This window comes from Rana temporaria, chromosome 7, assembly GCF_905171775.1.
Source record: "Rana temporaria chromosome 7, aRanTem1.1, whole genome shotgun sequence".
Classification (NCBI taxonomy): domain Eukaryota; kingdom Metazoa; phylum Chordata; class Amphibia; order Anura; family Ranidae; genus Rana; species Rana temporaria.
Genome location: NC_053495.1, coordinates 109,232,126 through 109,254,566, shown reverse-complemented (window position 1 = coordinate 109,254,566; position 22,441 = coordinate 109,232,126). Strand labels below are relative to the sequence as shown.

The 22,441-nt window shown below is 43.5% G+C and overlaps 1 protein-coding gene across 10 annotated transcripts in view; it reads right to left on the bottom strand.

The window, feature by feature from the left end:
- Nucleotides 1–22,441, bottom strand: part of LOC120946232 (complement factor H-like) — a 3,139,400-nt gene that overhangs the window by 2,914,311 nt on the left and 202,648 nt on the right. For all 10 annotated transcript variants that reach the window (XM_040361064.1, XM_040361066.1, XM_040361056.1 and 7 more), the window contains exon 8: nt 1,004–1,198. In XM_040361064.1, coding sequence (XP_040216998.1) covers nt 1,004–1,198 — 195 coding nt within the window. The remainder of the gene's footprint in view (nt 1–1,003; nt 1,199–22,441) is intronic.

Here is a 22,441-nt window from a genome sequence, read left to right as displayed (position 1 = left end):
AATGTCATTTTGTGCAGGGACAGTTCTAAGTGCGGGTAAAAATGCGCTATTTCACATGCTGACATTACACCCCCCCCCTAAGTACGAAATTTAAAGGAATATTTCACTTTTATTGTTTCACTTTAAGCATTAATAAATTCACTGCTCCTGAAAAAAACGGCCTTTTTAAAAAATAAAAAAAGCATTGATACATGTCCCCTGGGGCAGGACTGAGGTCCCCAAACACTTTTTAGGACAAAACTTGCAGATTAGCCTTTAAAATTAACACTTTTGATTTCTCCCATAGACTTCTATAGGGAGTTCGGCGCGGCTTTACATATTACTTGCAATGCGCCGGCTGCTACGCTGGTTCATGCGCCTAATTAAAGCTTCACCCGGAGTACTAATTAAGGCATGAACCAGCGCAGCACACTGACAATAGTAAATCAGCCCCTATGAGTGGAAGCAAGTGGAATACAGGGGACGGAGTGGGTGGATTATATAAGGGATGTGGCTTATGAGAAGTGAGAGGGGCCAAATGTGGAAGGGCGGGGTCTTCACCAGCCGCCACTGATAATAGCCCTTTGCTTGCCTTTCTGGACACAACTTTCAAGGTTTTCGTCCTCTTAAACAGCTCACTGCCCTCATTTTGTTGATCATGCAGGAGTATGGTTTCTGTAGACAGAATCACAAAACCATCGCCATAGAGATTTCCATACACAGGGATGATATTGACAACTGCTCTGAGATCCTCAAAATTTTTTCAATATGTCCCATAACAGTACTTCTCCCAGTAACAAAACATTAATGGCGCACCACTCAAAACAAAGTAAAAGATTATAAACTAATAAATAAATATATAAGTAAATCAATCTTCTCTAAGTAAATTTGGTTGAAATGGCCGTACCAAACTGCTTTGTATGAATGTATTCATTTCATTGTCAAAAGTTGAAGTCTGTTATTACAATCTGACTGCAATGATGAAAAACATACAATGTCTGCATTAGTATTAGAGTTTACTTACTAGAACACTTTGGCTCAGGATTCCATCCAGTTTTTGTACAAGTTGTTTCTCCCCAGTAATTTTTTCTGTCTTTAGATAGATACCCAGAATTACAGTGATAATAAATCGAATTATAATAAGCATCCGGACTTATTGGGAAATTGTACCGATCTTCGATGTATCCATTTTGTGGATTAGGTTGAGAACATTTTTTCCCTGTATAAAAGAAATAACCCACATTTAGTTTTAGAAGAATACAATAAACTAAAATAATTCTCCTATTATGTAAACATTTATGCACGCTGTATTTAAACACAACATTTCGCATTTCTGATATGTGCCTACTGTATGATGTACTTGAATCTTGTTCTCTTTGTATTGCTTCCTTTATGTGAAACCCCAGGTGTTCCTGCCAGCCCCTCTGCTTTCCTAATAAAATAAAAACTGACCACACTAAACATGAGAGCACAGCATGGTCAGTTCTATAGCTGTGTTGAGAACTCGGCCTGCCCTGCTCCAATGAACAGACTTCTGCTAAAATGACCCCCCCCGCGCAGCCTTTCACTGGGCAGACCAGTGTGCTTCAGTCTCTCCCCCGGTTCTTTGAGCTTCTTATGCAGCTGAGAACAGAGATTATCTGATCACTTAAAGGGGAAACATTTAATTATAACGTGTTTTTTTTTTTTTTTATGTATACATAAATATTTTGCCTTTCCTTTCTATTTTAAACTGAATAGGTTGTTTTACAAGGCGAGGGTTCAAATATACAATACTTTATCTATAGGTTTGCAGTAATAGCCAAATCTGTTCCCATTACAACAAACTTTGGTCTAGAAGTCGTTCTTTACATCACTCTTGATGCTCATACAAGAACTGCTAGTTTGAAAGGCATGTCTTGTACATGCTTATGTTACTGTCTATTTTTTAAAACTCTTATTTGTAGTATGTTTTTTCTATTAAAAATAAACTTAAAAAAGGCAAAAAAAGGGAAACACATACATTTATTTATTTTTGTACTTTAATGAATACATCTTTTTTGTGTATGGGGAACAATGACTGTTTACAACATCCAGGCATCTCTAAGACCCTATTCACACTTTACAATTTGGAATTGTGGACAGAACCGCAACACTTATTTGGGTGCCATTATCCTTCAATGGCACTCCAAAAGTGATAAGATTCTGCCGTGATCCTTGTGTGGCAATTGCGCCAATCTGTCACTTTAAAAATTGTGTAAAGCGTATTGTGTGAAAATGAGCAGGAACTTCTTTTCGGGGCACAAATGTGCATATGGAAGCTCATTCAAATGAATAGGCTGGCCCTATGTGACATGCAGAATCACGTAACAATCGCTCACATTGTTACGTGATTCTGTTACGCTCACATAAGTCACATAATGTGAAAGGTTGTTTCCACTATGCATATGTGAATGGGGCCTTAAACTGTTGGGGAGTGATCATTTATTGTGCATAAATAACATTTCCTCCTTGCAGTGCTGCAAGACTAAGTTAAAGGACAATTACTCCCAAATTTAGGTGATCACAAAACCATAAATTTCATGGCAAAATTACTTTGGAAAACCAGCAGCCAATGGCAGAGAGCACTGATCGGAGTGTTCTGGCGGTGCGGGGGTGGTTAGTATAGCAGTTTGAATGGAAAAAAATACAATAGTGTGTACCAGGCTTAAGCCTGCCCTAGCCCCTGCCATCTGTGCTTGCATAAAGGGATTACATTACCTTGCAAAAGTATTCACCCCCTTGGCTTTTTACCTATTTTGTTACATTACAGTCTTTAGTTCAATGTTTTTTTTTTATCTGAATTATATGTGATGGATCAGAACACAATAGTCTAAGTTGGTGAAGTAAAATTAGAAAAATACTATTTTTCAGAAATAAAAAACGTATACCGTATATACTGGAATATAAGCCGACATTTTCAGCTAATTTTTTATGCTGAAAAAGCCCCCTCGGCTTATATTCGAGTGACAGTCTCCCACTGTGTCATGCGGTCTTAACTGCTCGGCGACTGTCCACTGTGTCAAAGCCCCGCCTCCTCCTAGTCCGTGATAGACTGAACACTGCTACAGTGCTGGTAAACTGAATCAGTCTATCATGGACGAGGAAGAGGTGGGGCTTTGTTACAGTGGACAGCCACCGAACAGTTAATACTGCATAAAAAGCGGGAGACCATAATCAAAGTTACATGAGGCTACAGATGGGCATTGTTTACCAGTAGCTTCTGCATTTCCCACCCTTGGCTTATACTCGAGTTAATACATTTTCCCAGTTTTTTGTAAAATGTTGTAAAATTAGGTGCCTAGGGTTAAATTCGGTCGGCTTATACTCGAGTATATACAGTAATTGTGGGGGGTGTATAATAAGGGGGCGCGAATAGTAGGTGCTAAATAAATTCCAAATTCTAGCTTGAAACAATATATAAACTCAGTGGTTCTCAACCTGGGGGTCGGGACCCCCTCGAGGGGTCAAATGATGATTTGCCAGGGGTCACAAAATCCTGGGCTGCTCCTGAAGCCTGCACCTCTTTTGCAGCCACCCAGAAGGGCTGTCCCTGGAGCCCACAGCCGCCCACTCAGCCTCTTTGCAGCCACCCATTCAGTTCACAACATGGCTGGGGGGGCAGAGACTCTTGGTCAGCTGACTGGTGAGGAATGTGAAGTGGGAGACATAGTGAATAACACTACCTGTGATTATAGTTCCCATTAAATGTCCCCACTACAGTTCTCTGATCAGCAAATGACCTTGATCAAGAGCACCTATGTTGGCTGATCAGAACTCTCCCACCAGCACTGCCACTCATCCCAACTCTCCCACCAGCACTGCCACTCATCCCAACTCTCCCACAAGCACTGCCACTCATCCCAACTCTCCCACAAGCACTGCCACTCATCCCAACTCTCCCACAAGCACTGCCACTCATCCCAACTCTCCCACAAGCACTGCCACTCATCCCAACTCTCCCACAAGCACTGCCACTCATCCCAACTCTCCCACAAGCACTGCCACTCATCCCAACTCTCCCACCAGCACTGCCACTCATCCCAACTCTCCCACCAGCACTGCCACTCATCCCAACTCCCCACCACCCAAGGAGTAAGGGAAGGAATAAATATAGAGAATACGTGGAAAGGAAAAGAAAAGAGGGGGAGCAACAATTAAAAAGTGAGAGAAAGATTAAAGGGGTTGTAAAGACAGAAATATTTCCCTCTTAAATTAAAGTCTGACAGTAGCTGATAAAGTAAAAAGTAATGTTTTGCATTATAACTAGTTTGATACCTGTTGAAATCGAGCTGTTTTATTCACCTCCGTCACTCCTGAATCATTATTCTCACTGACTTCCTGGTTTGCGGTGCACATTCATTCTTGCTACATCACAGCCTAATGGGAACTACAGTTCCCATTAGGCTTAGCCTCCACGCCTGTGAGGGATAAGAGAGCATCTTCACACAGGGCTGTAGTCATAGGGAGGGGATGACCACATTTTGCTTTCCACCATGCAAAACAGCTCAGATGCTGGTGGAAAGCAAGAAGAGGAGTGACAGGAAATGGCATTTTCAAACCTGGATTACTGTATTTTGGAGGTCAAAAGGAAAAACGAGGTAAGTGATATTTAAATGCTCTAGCTTACAGCAATCAATTGATCTAATAAAAAACGAACCTTTAGTGTTCCTTTAAGGCCTCGTACACACGACCGGACAGTCCGCTGAAAACGGTCCGCCGGACCGTTTTCATCGAACATGTCCGGTCGGAGATTTCTGTCTGATGGTTGTACACACCATCAGACAGAAATGAGAGACAATCTGCGCGGACAGACAGCGCGGTGACGTGTCTGCGCCGTGACGATGACGCGGCGACGTGCTCATGAGTCTGTACAGACGACCGAACATGCCCGACGGACAGGATGCTAAGGAACATTTGTCCGCTCGAAAACGGTCGGGCGGACAAATGTACGCTGGAAACCTGTCCGCTCGGCTGTACAGACGACCGAACATGTCTGCTGAAACTGGTCCGCGGACCAGTTTCAGCAGACATGTTCGGTCGTGTGTACGGGGCCTAAGAGAAAGAGCAAGAAAGACAGCTAGATTGAGGGATGGGAACAAAAAAAGAAGAAATTAGGATAGGGAGATGAAAGGGAAAGAAAGGAGAACAAAGAGTGGTACATACTAAAATGTACCATAAGGGGTTTTAATACTTCACAAATGTAAGGGTTAGGGGTGCAAATTACTTGTTTTGCCTTGGGTGCCGACAACCGACGCTACAAAATTTTTTACTGTTAGGGGTCCCCACAACTTGGGCAGTTTTATCAAGGGGTCACGGCACTAAAACGGTTGAGAACCACTGTATTAACTATAAGGTCAACAATATAATAGTGATTTAAAGTGCAAGTGCTTATATAATAACAATGTAAAAAAATAGGTGCAAACAGGTCCAAAAAATGCAGAAATGGTCACTAAATGATAAGCATTGGTAAGTCCATGAATCAAATGGTTGACTTGAGAGTAGACACCATCACCACGGAACAGATATCAAACTGGCGACACCCGGTGAAAGGTAGAGGTAAGTGCCTACTTACCAGACCACTATGACCCTTTGTTTGAAAAAAGGATCAGGTGGAGCTTTAGTAAAGTTGGTGACCTAAGGTTTGTACTAGTACCTGGATGGGACTGGCCGGGAATGGACTCAAACAGAAGAAATTACCATGAGGAAAATGAAGAAAACGGGCCATAGCGAAGTTCTGCGATTTATTATAAAACAGATTAAAAACAAAAGCCAAATGGCCGCTTATTTGTGCAAGTGTCGAGACCTTGGCACTAAGGAATCAAGCGTGTTACAGCTAGATGTGACGTGGAGCACCAGCTGCACTGTGTCTCACTCTCGTGGGTAGGTGTAGCGTGCATTACACCGCCTCTCTGTGCCAAATCTGGAAGTAGCTGAACGTGACCAGGAACGCCTCGACGTACGTCTCATCTATTGATGTCATCAGCTACTTCCAGATTTGGCACATCTAGCTGTAACACGCTTGATTCCTTAGTGCCAAGGTCTCGGCACTTGCATAAGTAAGCGGCCATTGTTTTCATTTTATTCATGGTAATTTCTTCTGTTGGAGTCCATTCCTGGCCAGTCCCATCCAGGTACTAGTACAAACCTTAGGTCACCAACTGTACTAAAGCTCCACCTGATCCTTTTTTCAAACAAAGGGTCATAGAGGTCTGGTAAGTAGGCACTTACCTCTACCTTTCACCGGGTGTCGCCAGTTTGATATCTGTTCCGTGGTGATGGTGTCTACTCTCAAGTCAACCATTTGATGCATGAACTTACCAATGCTTATCATTTAGTGACCATTGCTGCATTGTTTTGGACCTGTTTGCACCTATTTTTTGATGTTGTTATTATATAAGCACTTGCACTTTAAATCACTTTTATATTGTTGACCTTATAGTTAATATATTGTTTCAAGCTAGAATTTGGAATTTATTTATCACCTACTATTAGCGCCCCCTTATTATTATACACCCCCCCTCATTGCTAAATTTGTTTTCACACCACTTTAGGGGAGCAGCTTCTTTAATATATTTATATTACCATAGCGCAGAGTTCTCTATTGATTCATATACAGTAATTGGCATGTGCCTATGTATTTACCCCCTTTGTTATGAAGCACATAAAAAGCTCTGGTGCAACCAATTACCTTCAGAAGTCACATAATTAGTGAAATGATGTCCACCTGTGTGCAATCCAAGTGTTACATGATCAATTATTACATATACACACACCTTTTTGAAAGGCCCCAGAGACTGCAACACCTAAGCAAGAGGCACTACTAACCAAACACTGCTATGAAGACCAACAAACTCTCTACACAAGTAAGGGACAATGTTGTTGAGAAGTACAAGTCAGGGTTAGGTTATAAAAAAAATATCCAAATCTTTGATGATCCTTAGGTGCACCATCAAATCTATCATAACCAAATGGAAAGAACATGGCACAACAGCAAACCTGCCAAGAGACGGCCGCACACCAAAACTCACGGACCGGGCAAGGAGGGTATTAATCAGAGAGGCAGCAGAGACCTAAGGTAACCCTGGAGGAGCTGCAGAGTTCCACAGCAGAGACTCCGGTATCTGTACATAGGACGACAATAAGCAATACACTCCATAGAGTTGGGCTTTATGGCAGAGTGGCCAGAAGAAAGCTATTATTTTCAGCAAAAAACAAAATGGCACGTTTTGAGTTTGTGAAAAAGCATGTGGGAGACTCACAAAATGTATGGAGGAAGGTGCTCTGGTCTGATGAGACTAAAAGTATACTTTTTGGCCATCAAAGAAAAAGCTATGTCTGGCGCAAAGCCAACACATTACCCAAAGAACACCATCCCAACCATGTTTTTCAGCAGTCGGGACTAGGAAACTGGTCAGAGTTGAGGGAAAGATGGATGGTGCTACATACAGGGATATTCTTGAGCAAAATCTGTACCACTCTGTGTGTGATTTGAGGCTAGGACGGAGGTTCACCTTCCAGCAGAACAATGACCTCAAACACACTGCTAAATAAAGACTTGAGTGATTTAAGGGGAAACATGCAAATGTGTTGCAATGGCCTAGTCAAAGCCCAGACCTCAATCCAATAGAAAATCTGTGGTCAGACTTTCACAAGCAAAAACCGTCCAACTTAAAGGAGCTGGAACAGTCTTGCAAGAAGGAATGGGCAAAAATCCCAGTGGTAAGCTCATAGAGACTTATGCAAAGCGACTTGGAGCTGTGATGGACACAAAAGGTGGCCCTACAAAGTATTGACTTTAGGGGGGTGAATAGTTATGCACATTTACTTTTTCTGTTATTTTGTCCTATTTGTTGTTTGCTTCACAATAAAAAAAAACATATTCAAAGTTGTGGGCATGTTCTGTAAATTAAATTATGCAAATCCTCAAACAATCCATGTTAATGCCAGGTTGTGAGGCAACAAACACGAAAAATGCCAAGGGGGTGAATCAGGGCTCAAGTCCTGCGGGAACGCTTGGGAACGGAGTTCCTGCACTTTTTTCACAGCAGGAATGCAGTTCCCTTTGCAGGACTAAAGCAGCCGAGCCCAAGCCAATCCTTCACTGAGCGGCGATGCCCAGCTTGACTCACTGTCAGGGGCAGGCAAACCTTAGTAATCCTTTATGTTACTGGCCGCTTCCTGTATATGGATTCATTGGGTAGTGTGCGGGTATTCCGTCACTTCCTCGATGCCGCAATGTCTCCTGGGAGCTTTTGTCATTGTTCCCAGGAGACATTGCGGAGGTCTGCCGCAAGTTATCGCGGGATTTAGAAAGAACTTGTTTAAAAAAAAAATGCGCTTTAGCAATTATGCATATGAGCGTATCATTTTTTTTGTTGGTGGGGGAGTGGATCTTGGGTGGGAGTTCCCACACTTTTTTCCCCAGGACTTGACCCCTGGGGTGAATACTTTTGCAAGGCACTGTATATAGTAAGCAGAAAAATCCGAGCAATACTGAAATAAATGTTCTGTAAGACTGGGGTCTGTTTTAATGTTTGACCATTGTCATTTTCAGAATTTTCTGGTTCTGGCATTTGCAGTTTGCAGATATTTCCTCTCTGCCAGTATTGGGCTTCATGTACACAGGAAGTTTGCTTTGCTTCTCTGAATGCCAAAACTCCTGGCAGAAGAAAAACACTACTAAAGCCATGTATTGCAAACACATTTAGGTGTGTCAAACGTTTGACCGTTAACCTCCCTGGCGGTATGATTCTTTCAGATTTTTGGTGCTGAAAGCTGTACCATTATTTTGCATGGACATTTGGTGTTTTATATTGTAGGCCTGCAATTCCTAGAAATAACTCACTTAAATCTGTCCAAACAATTGTCTAGTAGACATCCCGGGTATGATAAAGTTTGAAACACAAAATCATAAATTATAATATAATAAATAACTATAAATAATTATAATAATAATGTAATTATAATACAAATTATTCAATAATGTAATTGTGCTGTCACGCAGGTTTTACTGTCTAGCAGTTGTTACATGTTATGTTGTTATTTGGTATGATCCTTACCCCCCTGCTGTTCTGGCTAGTTTGGTTGCTCCCACCCACCATTTCCTGCTCTAAACCCATTTTGCTTAGTTGCTTGAAAAGTCTGCAGAGTGTGAGAGCTGTGTAACTTCATTGGAAATGTACCTATGGAAAAGCCTCTATGTTTATATCCTTGTTATCTTGAAGCATAAAGAAGCATTGGAAAACACCTCTGGAGTATTTATTCATTGAGTAAGCTGTCTGTTAAAGTCATCATTCAACCTGCTGCATACATCCTTACAGACTGGGTCTACAAGAAGCTTGTCACAGGTACAACCGATGCTAATACAGAACAGTAAATTTCCAGAAGAATCCATCACACAGCTATCTCTGCAGCTTCAGAAACGTGAGTAACCACGTGTGTGTGTGTGTGTGAAGAACAAACATCCTAACACAGGAAACCATCTGCAGGCTGTGCACTGAGAGTTAGGCCTGTGTGTGACTCCTGCAGCCACCATTACTCTGTGTATGAAGCCAGCATTCTACTGAATGCTCCATAACTGTTCACTGCCAGGGACTTTTGCCTGTATTGGGGAGCAATATGTACCTTTCGAACTGCTCAAAGACTGTATCATAGCTTCATCAAGTCCCTAGGATTTATCATTGTCAAGCTGTTTTGGTTGTGAATCCAATACCTGAATCTACTGAAATAACTGTGTATTCCTACCTGTATAAAGTGATAGTGAGCTGAGCCATCCAGTCTGAACCAGTTGCAGCACTAGATGTCACAAATATCCAGCTCCTCAGTTCAATCTGCCTAATATCAGAAGTCACTACAGAGCTCAGCTCTGGCAGATTTGTAACAAGACACCAAAACTACAGCAATTGTCATTATGTCTGACAGAGATCCCACAGAGTCACCTGCATTTAATCAAGATAAAGCAGACTCCTTACTTTCCTGCATTTAATCAAGATAAAGCAGACTCCTTACTTTATTCTGCTCGTCCCGCTAGAGGCCCTCATCCATCCTTGAAGGCAAGAGAGGTTTATGAAGAAAGTAAGGAAGAAACATCTAGTAACCTGACTGCATTATGGCATAAGACTTTAAGTTGTATAAAAAACGCTAATGAAACTAGCAACAATCCTGAGCAATTGAACACTGCTCTCTCAAGGGTTAAGAAGGCATTTGAGAATTATAAAAGACTTTCTGAGAAGTTCTATCTCCTATTGTCACATTACAGCATAGAGGAAGTCGCAGTGGAATTAAAGGACTTTACTTCTACTGACCAGCAGAGGCATAGCACATATCTTGAAGCAAAGGCACAGATAGAAGGTAGATTAGCACAGCTACATGAAACTACATCCTGTAAATCTGCTTCTTCCAGACACTCAGGAAAATCTTCTAGATCTGCCCGCTCCCATCATAAATCCTCTTCTAAGTCACTGCTCTGTAAGGTCAACACTGAGCGACCAAATAGTCAAAGCTCGCCAGAAGGTCGCAGCAGCCCAGGTTCAAGCCGCCTGCTCTGAAAGAGAAGCAGCCATCAAAGCAGAAGCTAAACGCATTCAAGCAGAAACAGAGGCTCAGCTAGAAATCCTTCAGAAGAGTAAAGAAAAGGAAGTAGCATTGGCGGAATTATCCGTCTTGGAACAAGCCCTATTGGAAGAAGAAGGAGCAGCTTGTCCCAGCTTGGCTGCTTGTCAAGACCCCATTGAAAGGACCCTACAGTTCGTCTTAAGCCAGAACCATGACATCACAGTCCCACCTACAGTTGGAGATTTTTCTCATAATCATCCAGCATGTGGACCAGAAGGCAACGTGTCACAAAATCAAGCTGGTCAACTAGACACACCTGCTAACAGAGACACTCCACAACTACTGCATGTCACAAAATCAAGTGAGTCAACCTACGCGGCTCACGTGCCACCCTATGCGAATAGAGATTACAAGGGTACAGCAAAAGACTACAGGATGAACTCTATGACCCCTGTGATACAGTTCTCTTCAACTTCAAATGCTCAGAGACCTTTAGACATCAGACCCTTACCTAGATTGAACCCATCTGCAACACCTTTCGCTCCACCAACCAGCCAACTTCAGATACCAACCATGGCTCAAGTCGGCGCACCATCAGTATCCCCGGTGGCTATAAAAACTGAAAGCATCAACGCTACGGAGCTCAGCAAGAGTATGGCTTTACAAGAATTGATCACAACTGGACTGTATAAATTTGATGACCGCCCAGAGAACTACAGGAGTTGGAGATCTACATTTAAGGCGGTAATCAAGAGCTTGCCCGTTGAACCTCAAGCAGAACTCGATTTACTAATAAGGTATTCGGGGCGACAATCTTCAGAACAAGCAAAGAGGCTTAAATCTGTTTACATCTATAACTTTAACGCAGGCCTTGATGCTGCCTGGGAACGTCTAGAACAAGACTATGGGAGTCCCGAAGTCATTGAATCTGCCTTATTCCAGAGACTAAACGACTTTCCTAAGATCTCTGTTAAGGACAATCATAAGCTTAGAGAGTTAGGCGACCTCCTTCATGAACTTGAAATTGCTAAGCTAGATCCTAGTTTACCAGGTCTTAGCTATTTAGACACTGCTCAGGGCGTGAATCCTATTGTAGCAAGGTTGCCTAGTTATCTTCAGGGAAAGTGGACTAGTGTAGGATCAAAATATAAGTATGAACATCATGTTTCCTTCCCTCCCTTTTCTTATTTTGCAGAGTTCGTGCGGAAGGTTGCAAAATCCAAGAATGACCCAAGCTTCTTCTATCCAGATACAACCACCACTCCTTTAACCACTTCAAGGGGTATTGCCACCAACAGTAAAGTTAAGGATTTGAAGCATCCTATTGCCGTGAGGAGACCGAGATAGTATCCAACGTCTTGGCTACAGGCATTAAGGCAAGCAATCTCAATCAACAGTGTCCTATCCATAATGCGCCACATTCTCTCTCCAAATGCCGTGCATTTAAGGACAAGCCTATTGAAGAACGCAAGTCATTTCTCAAAGAGCATAATATCTGTTTCAAGTGTTGTGCATCCTCCGATCATTTAGCAAGAGACTGTAAGATCACCATCAGATGTTCTCTGTGTAACAGTGCTAAACATGTGGATGCTCTTCATTCAGACCTGTTCAAAAGGGAACCTTCACCCAGCAGCAACCCCAAGCCTACATCAGATGATGGCGGGGAGAGAACTGAGCAACATGCCAACCCTGTAACCACAAGGTGTACAGAGGTATGTGGAGAAGGGCTTCATAGCAAGTCTTGTAGCAAGATATGTCTTGTAAGGGTTTTTCCTGAAGGATGCCCACAAAATTCCATAAAAATGTATGCCATACTCGACGATCAGAGCAATCGCTCATTGGCCAGTCCAGAATTCTTTGACCTATTCAACATTCATGGAGAGGCCTGGTCCTATACCTTGCAGACATGTGCAGGAAAGATCAATACTTCTGGAAGAAGAGCCCATGGCTTCATAGTGGCATCAGAATATGAGGACATAGAGTTTCCTCTTCCAACTCTAATCAAATGTGATCAGCTACCGAACAACAGAGAAGAAATCCCCACACCAGAGGCTGCACGTCATCACCCCCATTTAAGCCACATTGCTGACTACATTCCACCACTTAACAAGGATGTTAAGATCTTGATTCTACTAGGGAGAGACGTTCCTAGAGTCCATAAAATAAGAGAGTTATGCAACGGTCCAGACGATGCTTCTCAGGCCCAGAAACTTGATCTTGGATGGGTGATAATAGGAGAAGTCTGTTTAGACCAATCTCACAAGCTCTTGGATGTAGCTTCCTACAAAACCAATGTTTCCTATCGGTCGATGAAATGTCCATTGCATTATTATGTGAAGGAAAGACTTGATTTTAAAAACGAAGTTCCATATCAAGCACTCCAAGGTATAAACTGCAAGCTCACTTCTCAGAAGGACCTTGGCGATTCAGTGTACCAGACTACTTGCGATGACAACAAGATTGCCCCTTCAGTCAAAGATAAGGAGTTCATCAAGATTATGGATGAAGAGTTCTTCAAGGACAATTCCAACAGTTGGGTAGCTCCATTACCCTTCCGAGTACCAAGGCTTACCCTCCCTAACAATCGAGGACAAGCTTTAACCAGATTTGCTGCACTTAAGAAGACTCTCTGTAACAAACCTGAGATGCAAGAGCATTTTCTAGCATTTATGCAGAAGATTTTAGATAACCTTCACGCTGAACCAGCACCAGACCTTAAGGAAGGTGAAGAATGCTGGTACCTTCCATCCTTTGGAGTCTACCATCCTCGTAAACCGGGGCAAATCAGAATAGTCTTTGACTCAAGCGCTCAGTTCCAGGGAACCTCTTTAAATAACGTTCTTCTAACTGGTCCAAATCTAACGAACAACCTAGTAGGAGTGTTGATGCGGTTCAGGAAGGAACCAATCGCCGTGACAGTTGACGTCCAACAGATGTTCCACTGTTTCATAGTCAAAGAGGACCACAGAAATTATCTCAGGTTCTTGTGGCACCGCAACAATAACATTAATGATCAGGTGATAGATTATCGCATGAGAGTCCACGTCTTTGGAAATAGTCCATCTCCTGCCGTGGCAACTTATGGACTGAGAAGAACAGCGCAGGAAGGCGAAAAGGAGTTCGGATCTGACACCAGGCAATTCATTGAGAGAGATTTTTATGTGGACGATGGCCTAAAATCCTTTTCAACACCTGAAGAAGCCGTCAATCTGATAAAAAGAGCTCAACAGCTCCTGTCGACTGCTAACTTAAGGCTCCATAAGATTGCATCTAATAGCAGTGAAGTAATGAGGTCTTTCAATCCAGAAGATCATGCTAAGGATTTGAAGGATTTGGACTTGGGAGTAGATGCCCTACCCACTCAAAGAAGTCTCGGTCTTCTCTGGAATATAACTTCAGACACATTCACCTTTCAGGTATCTGACTCCAAGAAGCCATTCACCAGACGAGGAGTCCTGTCAACTGTTAATAGCCTTTACGATCCCCTAGGCTTTGTGACTCCAGTTACCGTCCAAGGGAGATCCATACTTCGCCAACTTACTGAGCGAGTGACAGATTGGGACGCCCCTCTGCCAGTAGACCTGCTGCCTAAATGGGAGAAATGGAGAAACTCCATGAAAGTACTGAAAGAACTTAATATCCCACCCTGCTATTCACCCACTTCAACTTCAAGAAGTCTGAGGAAAGAGATTCACGTCTTTTGCGATGCATCTACCGAGGCTATAGCGGCTGTGGCTTATCTCAAGATCATAGATCCCTCCGGGAGATCCTATGTCGGTTTTCTACTAGGAAGAGCCAAGTTAGCTCCAAAACCTGCTCACACTATTCCAAGATTAGAATTGTGTGGCGCAACCCTAGCTGTCGAAGTCGCAGAATTCCTGCAAAATGAAATGGACTCTGAAATTGATCAGGTTAAGTACTACACCGACAGCAAGGTCGTACTTGGCTACATATGCAACAGCGCAAGGAGGTTCTATGTGTACGTGGCTAACAGGGTAGAACAAATAAGAAAAGTCAGTAGACCTGAACAATGGAACTATGTCCCAACTGGTTTGAATCCCACAGACATTGCAACGAGGTCAGTGCCAGCAGGTGTCCTCACGCAAACCATTCGGTTTTCAGGACCCAAGTTTTTATCGGACCAGTCTTCTACAAACTCAAAAGAAGATATCGATTTCCACCTGGTGGATCCAGATACTGATCCAGAAATCCGCCCTGAAGTGATAACATTGAGTTCCAACATCTGCTCAAGAAGAAACTTGGAAGCAAGACGCTTTGAACGTTTCTCTTCTTGGAAAAGATTGGTGAAGACTATAGCAAGATTGAGTCATATTGCCCAGACTTTCCGCAAGCCAAATCAGACATTGTCTTGTCATGGATGGCACACTTGCAAGGAGTCACCCAATGCGTTAGAGTATGAGAACGCAGAATTATTCATCATACGTCTTGTGCAAGAAGAAGTCTTTGCAGAAGAGATTAAATGCTTGAGAGGCAATAAACCAGTCTCAAAGAGTAGCCCACTATTCAAACTGAATCCAATAATCGACAATGAAGGCATGCTTTGAGTCGGTGGACGACTAAATAAGTCAAACTTGCTAAAAAGAGAACAAAACCTTTTGATAGTACCAAGAAGCCACCATTTGGCAACCTTGATTATTTGGGACTACCACGAGAGAGTCAGACATCAAGGAAGACACTACACAGAAGGTGCTATTAGAGTTGCAGGGTTCTGGATAGTTGGAGTGAAAAGACAAATAGCCACCATCATTCACAACTGTGTCAAATGTCAGAAGTTAAGAGGTAGACAGCAGAGTCAACAGATGGCAGACCTACCCACAGACAGACTTAGTGAAGATACACCCTTTGCATATGTCGGAATCTATATATTTGGACCATGGACAGTAACGGCAAGAAGAACTCGTGGTGGTCAAGTCAATAGCAAAAGATGGGCCGTAATGTTCACCTGCTTAAGTGTAAGAGCTGTACATATCGAAGTGATCGAGTCAATGGACACTTCGAGTTTTATCAATGCTCTAAGGAGATTCCTCGCTCTAAGAGGTCCCGTGAAGATGTTGAGATCGGATTGTGGAACTAACTTCATTGGTGCTTGTAGAGAGTTACAGATAGACCGACAACAAGTTGGAAGTTATTTGAGTGATCAAGGCTGCGTGTGGAAATTCAACCCACCACACTCTTCTCACATGGGCGGAGCGTGGGAACGCATGATTGGGATGGCAAGGCGCATACTGGATTCTATATTGCTTGATGTGAGTTCTTCACGCCTTACCCATGAAGCGCTCACCACATTTCTTGCTGAGGTTGCAGCAATAATCAACTCAAGACCATTGACTGCCGTATCTACAGACCCAGAATCTCTGACTATCTTAACTCCAGCTACATTGTTGAGCCAGAAGATTGGACAGATTCCAGCGCCAAGGGGTATCTTCGATGAAAAGGACATATATAAACGTCAGTGGAGATACGCTTAATACCTTGCAGATTGTTTCTGGGACAGATGGAGGAAGGAATACCTCACACTTCTTCAAGGACGTAAAAAGTGGCAAACTCAGAAGCCTAACTTAAAGGAAGGGGACCTGGTCCTGCTAAAAGACCAGCAAGTTCACCAAATTCAGTGGCCGGTTGGACTTATTACAAAGGCCATCACCAGTGATGATGGAAGAGTCCGAAGTGTGGAAGTCAAGATCGTTAAGGATGGGGCTTCAAAAACCTTCCTGAGACCAGTCACAGAGACAGTCCTAATAATGCCTGCTTCCAAAAAATTCTGATTCAGTGTTATGTGAAGGAGCCACTTAAGACCTATAATATAGCTAGCTTATAGACTTGAGAAGGCTAGATAGCATGTTACTGTATGCAATGTTAATAATATGTAAAAGAAAAACAATGTAGAGTATAGTGGTATCTCACGATACCAGGCGGGGAGTGTGCTGTCACGCAGCTTTTACTGTCTAGCAGTTGTTACATGTTATGTTGTTATTTGGTATGATCCTTACCCCCCCTGCTGTTCTGGCTAGTTTGGTTGCTCCCACCCACCATTTCCTGCTCTAAACCCATTTTGCTTAGTTGCTTGAAAAGTCTGCAGAGTGTGAGAGCTGTGTAACTTCATTGGAAATGTACCTATGGAAAAGCCTCTATGTTTATATCCTTGTTATCTTGAAGCATAAAGAAGCATTGGAAAACACCTCTGGAGTCTTTATTCATTGAGTAAGCTGTCTGTTAAAGTCATCATTCAACCTGCTGCATACATCCTTACAGACTGGGTCTACAAGAAGCTTGTCACAGGTACAACCGATGCTGATACAGAACAGTAATCAAATCAAAAACACTGAAATTTGCTCAGTTGCAGAATTGTCGCTGTCATTACTTTCAGTGTTTGATGATGAATTTCCCCACAAATCACTATCACTCAATTCTGCAAGTGATTCTAATTTAATATCGCTGTTGTTTAGCTGGTCTAAAACCACTTTTGACATAAATGGACACTTTTTGGTTGCTATGGACAATCTACAGTTTCCAGGTAGAAAGAACAGTTTTTATGATATAAAACTGCATGCAGGACACTGGACAGACCACTAGGGACAAAGGGAGTGTGTAATTATTTGATACAGTACTGTAATCTGCAAGATTACAGTATACTGTATCTATACTGTGTTTTAACTTTTTTTAATTTGGCGCCAAACTCCGCCCCGTGCGTTGCGCTGCTCGCAGGGAACGGAGCTCGGCACTCACCAGTGTGAATCGAGCAAGATGACAGCTCGTACACACATCGGGGAGACATCGTAGGATCCAGGGACAAGGTAAGTAACTTCCCCTGTATCCTGCAATGTGATTCCGAGTCTGGCTCAGGGTTACCGCTTTTGGTATGAAAAATTCACCCTGAGCCAGACTCGGTAATACCGCAAGGGAGGTTAATGGATTCCATTGGCCAGAAAATTACTTTGTTCTGGCCATTGGAATGCATTAACACTCAAACGCTAGATGCATCTAGTATATAGGTGTGATTATTGTGTTTCTGCTCTTTAGCTCCTCTCCTGAACACGTCTTGTTTGTTTTTTTGTTTTTTTAGCCTGTAAACCTTCCTCTTCTAATACGCCTGTAAACGCATGTGTGTGTACATGGAAACAAACCTACACCGAGCTGCTTTTACAGGCTAAAAAAAATGGTCAACGCCTATAACAGCTGTGTTTTTTAAGCCCTGTGTGCACAAACCCCTTAGGGGAAATAATATTCCATACTTATTTGCCCAATCAGGGCGCAGTGAAAGCTGGTTAAGGAGCGGGGCAGGTAGCCGACCACAATGTCTTTAACAATAGATGAGTCATCAGCTGTCAGAGCCCCCCGCACCTTTTTGGGTCTGGTATGGATTGAAGGAAACCCCAAGACAACATTAAAAAAAAGGGCGTGGGGTCCCACCCAAAATCCATACCAGACCCTTATCTGAGCATGCAGCCTGGCAGGTCAGGAAAGGGGAGGGGACGAGCGAGTGCCCCCCAAAACCTACCGGGCCACATGCCCTTAACATGGGTGGGTGGGTGCTTTCGGGCAGGGGACTTCACAACAACTAGCTATCAGCTGTGTCCACAAAAAATGAGAATGAGGCCAGCGATACATGGATGGAAATTCAGCCAGTTCAAAAAAGACCGGCCAAAATTTCTATCCATGTATGCGCATTGTACAACCAGTGTACAATTGGCATATGTACAACCAACGACTGTCAGAAGATTTTCTTTCAATCTTAGCTGATGGCTATAGCTGGTGATGCTGATCTGATCATTTTGATGGCAGGAAAATCTCCCTGCTGTCAGAATACAGTAGCTCAGTGGGATATGGATGTGGATGGGGGAAATTAGTAATTTTCAATTTCTTTTGTTCAACCCACGGATTGAATGAAAAAAATAAAAACAAGTCCACAAAAGCATAAAAGGAGGCATATATTTGCGGTTTTCTGGCTGTACTGTTAAACTGACTTGTATAAAAGGTGGACATTTGTCCGTTTACATCTGCCTACCCATAGATATACTACATTGTGGTTCAGTCTGCATGTGTCTGAAAAGCTAACAGACTGATCCAGACTGAACACTGGTGTGAAAGGCCATGGAAGGGAGGATCTAAAGTGTTTTTACTTTGCCTGGTTTTTGTAGTTATCTGCCTTATAATAAATTATGCATAGCTTGGTGCATTGTATAGGTCCACAGGTTAAAACAAGACATGTCCTGCCATCACATTCAAACAAAAATAAAAATCCTAAACCAGCAGATGATGTAGAAGTCAGAGAGGTTTTTGAATATTGTGATAAAAATTAATCGCTTCTCTTGGAAATCATGAAGATTATATGATAGAGGACAAAAACATGGGATTATAAAAAATATATTACAGCGCACACATACAAAAATTACATTTAAATCCTGCAAGCAGGGCCGATCCTAGGGTCAGAGACGCCTGGGTGCAGAAACATTTCTGGCGCCCCCACATGGGCGTAGTCATCTTACCAACTCCTCCCCTTTAACCACTTAAGGACCGGACCAATATGCTGCTAAATGACCCTAGGGGTTTTTACAATTCGGCACTGCGTCGCTTTAACAGACAATTGCGTGGTCGTGCGACGTGGCTCCCAAACAAAATTGGCGTCCTTTTTTCCCCATAAATAGAGCTTTCTTTTGGTTGTTTTTGATCACCTCTGCGATTTTTATTTTTTGCGCTATAAATAAAAATAGAGCGACAATTTTGAAATAAATGCAATATTTTTTACTTTTTGCTATAATAAATATCCCCCAAAAACATACATAATTTTTTTTTTTTCCTCAGTTTAGGTCGATACGTATTCTTCTACCTATTTTTGGTAAACAAAATCGCAATAAGCGTTTATCGATTGGTTTGCGCAAAATTTATAGTGTTTACAAAATAGGGGATAGTTTTATTTTTTTTATTTTTTTTACTACTAATGGGGGCGATAAGCGATTTTTTTCGTGACTGCGATATTATGGCGGACACTTCGGACAATTTTGACACATTTTTGGGACCATTGTCATTTTCACAGCAAAAAATTCATTTAAATTGCATTGTTTATTGTGAAAATGACAGTTGCAGTTTGGGAGTTAACCACAGGGGGCGCTGTAGGAGTTAGGGTTTCACCTAGTGTGTGTTTACAACTGTAGGGGGGTGTGGCTGTAGGTCTGATGTCATCGATCGAGTCTCCCTATAAAAGGGATCACTCGATCGATGCAGCCGCCACAGTGAAGAACGGGGAAGCCGTGTTTACATATGGCTCTCCCCGTTCTTCAGCTCCGGGGAGCGATCGCGAGGGGGCGGCTAGAAACGAATAGCCGCGACCTCGTCCTGGATCGCTCCTGAAGCCACGGGAACCGCCGCATGTATGCCCGGGACTGTCCCGCAATTGACATGTCTGTCCCTGGTCCCGGGCACCTTCATTCTGGGACAATACAATGTCCCGGAATGAAATAGAGGACACAGTTACCCCCTACTAACTAGTAACTACATTTCTGGAACTGGTTGCTAGGGCCAGCGCTGCCTGGCATCTTGCAACCAGTGACAATTTACTCTCAGACAGTGAGACCGGGAGAGAGGCCTGCGCCTAGTGCAGCACTGCTGTCCCCACCCACCTTGGCACCTCCTCCTTCTCCCGCACCCAGCGGCAAGCAGCAGGGACTGGTGTGATCTTTACTCTCCAGATAGTGACCCCACTCCTTTTCTTCTATGCACGCGGCTCATGCAGAGGGAGTGACAACAACACTGCATCTGGTGGCAGGCTATGGGTGGCAAGCGGCACTGCATCTGGTGGCAAGTGGCACATTCTCCTGACAAATAACCCACCGCCAAATTCCCCATCAACCCCGAGACTACATTAACCCCCGCCCCCCTTCATCTTTTTTTGGGGAAGGTGAGAGAGGGGGTGTGTCCCTGAATGGCAGATTGGAAATGTGGTCACCCTAGGGGAGTCCCGATCGGACCCCCGACCCACGTCTAGGCAGGCACGTACAGGTACGTTGATGTGCCTGTCCGTGCCATTCTGCCGACGTAAATGTACATGCGGCGGTCCGGAAGTGGTTAATATGTTTCTATGGCAATGACTCAAACACAGAGATGGTCCCCTAACACGGACAAGGAGAACACGTCATGCACGGACCGCCCCCCCCCAGCGATGTCACTGCACGGCTGGTCTCTCTTTACACAGAGACAGCTGCTGCTTCGCTCTCCTCCTCTGACAGGGTTACACCATATGGCCATATAGTGCTAAGCCCATTACTGCGTGAAAGTACCCCATTATCAGTGGGGCCTACGCTATTCATAGAATGAAAGGTCCTGCGTCTCAACCATGGGAGAAATACACTCCTCTATGGGAGAACTGAAAGGACTCCTACTTTAACACAGGTGGCCATTAATAAGAGCTAATGGTGGGGGATTGGTGCTCCTGGCCCAAGTGATCTGGTCGCGGTAAAAATAGCGCTATTAAAACGCCCATAAAACGCTCCCCATGCCCCCTCCATTGACGGGGTAAAAATGCACCAGTGTGAAAGGGCCCTTACAATATACAAACAACATAATTGGGGCACACCCTAAAAATGTGTTTACATTCAAGATGGTGCATCTATAAGACCGCAAACAGAACAAAATATATTACAGCACACACATACAAAAATGACATTTAAATCCTGCAAGGCTATTTAAAACACCCCCTTCATTACCTCTTATTGGTGTCCACCTGTGTTATAGGAGGAGTCCTTATAGATCTCCCACATAGAGGAGTTTGTCTCCCATGGTTGAGAAGCAGCACCTTTCATTCTATGAATAGCGTAGGAGTTGGACCCACTGGGGTACTTTGACGTAGTAATGGGATTGGCACTATCTGGCCATATGATGTAACCAAATCCCCACATTTTTGTATATGTTCAGGTGTTTTAAATGTCATTTTTGTATGTGTGCGCTGTAATATATTTTGTTCTGTTTGCGGTCTTATAGCAGCACCATCTTGAATGTAAATGCATTTTTAGGGTATGTCCCCCAAGTCTGTTGTTTGAAATGCACAGCAACACACATGTAAAACTGGCAGGCTACATTTTATTGCAGCACAACACATGGGGAATGCATTTCTCAGGTGCATTGGATTGCCATTCACAATAAATGAATCAATTAAGCCATGTATGGGTACTAAGGATAAGCTCAAAAATTGCATACATATATATACCGTATTTTTCGCCGTATTAGACGCAGTTTTTCTACTCCAAAAAACGGAGTGAAATGTCCCTGCGTCTTATATTGTGAATGCTGACAGTCACTGCACCCCCCTCCGTCGCCGCCGTGTCAGAATCCCTCTCTCATAGGAGAGAAGACAGGACATGTGATGCATTCCTAGCAGGGGCATACCAAGAGGGAGTGGGGGAAGACGTTTTACACCCGGGTGTCAAAACATGGGGGATTTCAGTAGCAGTGCAATGGGGGTGCGCTCCGCACCTAGATCGGGTGTCACCCGCCAGAGGTGACACCATCCTGAAGGCAGTGAGAGCCTTTGCTGTTTTTTTTTTTCAGCCGAACCCCCCCTCCCTTTCAGGGCCATGGTCTAGTCCTGTCTGACTTCCTGCTCCTTCCCCCGCAGCTGCTGTGCTCTGAATATGTCACCACAACGAATTCCTAGCTGCTTCCTGGGTACATCTGAGAGCCAGCCAGCCAGCCAGCCAGCCAGCCAGCCAGAGGGGATTATAATGGCAGTGTCTTCCACTGCCTGAGGTGAGCTGTTGATAAGGGGGTGGGAGGTGTGAGCTGGCTTGGTATCCATTGCTCATCACCTGAGCTAATGTGATAGAGGCTTAAGCTGTGTTTGTGTCTGTCCTGCCACCCTGAGCTGATCTGGGAA